Source organism: Trichechus manatus, unplaced genomic scaffold, assembly GCF_000243295.1.
Source record: "Trichechus manatus latirostris isolate Lorelei unplaced genomic scaffold, TriManLat1.0 scaffold00007, whole genome shotgun sequence".
Lineage (NCBI taxonomy): Eukaryota > Metazoa > Chordata > Mammalia > Sirenia > Trichechidae > Trichechus > Trichechus manatus.
Genome location: NW_004443943.1, coordinates 22420341 through 22421666, shown reverse-complemented (window position 1 = coordinate 22421666; position 1326 = coordinate 22420341). Strand labels below are relative to the sequence as shown.

The following is a 1326-nucleotide window of genomic DNA, read 5'->3' as shown; positions in this document are numbered from 1 at the left end:
CCTTCTCCATTTTTTTTATTTCTTATCCCCCTTCTCTCACTACATTTTCTAGCAACAAATATGCAGTCCACATTTAATAAGTTGATGACTATACTGAGTTTTATTTTTCAAGGTTAAAATTTCAAGAGCTGAACATTCTTTTTAGTGTGCTTTCATTAAAAAAATACCATAATGGGATTTTTTTTTTTTTTTTTTTAAAGTATGCCACTATCAGTGTATTTTCTTCCCTGGGACCATTATCCTTCCACAGAAATGGTTTCTTACCCTTTTTATACTGTGTGAAAAAGATACTCAATTCTAGCTTCGGCCGCTGGGGGTTTCCACTCTATTAAGGAAGGGCTCACTTCTCCAGGGGCACAAAGCCTGCGCGGGATTCCACCACACTAGGCGGTTGGCCGAACTCCTACTGTCATCTAGCGGACAGAAACGGAAAGTGCTCCTTCTCCAGCTTGGCTGTTGCCAGACGGACCAAGACGGCCCGGGCTGGCCAAAGAAGGAGGGCGCAGACTAAGATACCGAAGGGTCTGTAAGAATCCTATTTTCTATTGGCTGGAGAGCTGTCAGTAATCAGTTTGAGCCAACGAGCCGGTGCATTTGGATGACGTCAGACGCTGTGCGACTCCTCCCACCCACCCGCTAGCAACGCGTCTGGCGACGGCCGAGGCTAACGTTGGACCCCCGGGGGTTTCGGCTATCCCATGTGCGCCCCACGACTGGTGCTACTGCAGGCGTTCTTCCTGATGGTGCCTGAGAACGCCCGGGCTCAGCCTTCTTCCTCTCCATCAGGGGCAGTACTCACCCCTTCGGACCTGGGGCCAAGTACACTGGGCGGGACCCTTCAGTCCTCCGAGGGCACTGAACCGCCCCGGGCCTTGCTTGGGATCTCTACGGTGGGCCCTACTGCCGTGACCCCTTCGGCGCCTGAGAATAGGACAATGGACCTCTTCCCAGGTAAGAACAAAGTACTGACCTCTCAAATCGAAAATTCTGTGAAGAAAGTTAGATTGCCATTAAATGGGGAGCGGTGGGGCTGTCGGAAGAGGGGAAATTTGGCACCTGGAGGAGTTTGGGGATCCTCATCTCACTCGCTCTGCTTTATGTTTTACTTTCATAGTCTTGCCAATCTGTGTCTGTGACTTGACTCCTGGTGCCTGTGATATAAATTGCTGCTGCGACAGGGACTGCTATCTTCTCCATCCAAAGACAGTTTTCTCCTTCTGCCTTCCTGGGAGCGTAAGGTGAGCAGCAGCGCTCAGGTCGTTTTATCATGAAGGGAATTGGAGTTCTGGAATAGGTAATATTTGGAAGTAGGAAAAGTTAGCCTTC

The 1326-nt window shown here is 49.5% G+C and overlaps 1 protein-coding gene across 1 annotated transcript in view; it reads left to right on the top strand.

Annotated features, from left to right (window-relative positions):
• Nucleotides 1-683: 683 nt before the first annotated feature.
• TCTN3 (tectonic family member 3) overlaps nucleotides 684-1326 on the top strand; it is a 27513-nt gene continuing 26870 nt past the window's right edge. Inside the window, 2 exon segments of the mRNA XM_023740232.1 lie at nucleotides 684-951; nucleotides 1115-1238. Coding sequence (XP_023596000.1) covers nucleotides 699-951; nucleotides 1115-1238 — 377 coding nt within the window. The 5' untranslated portion in view covers nucleotides 684-698.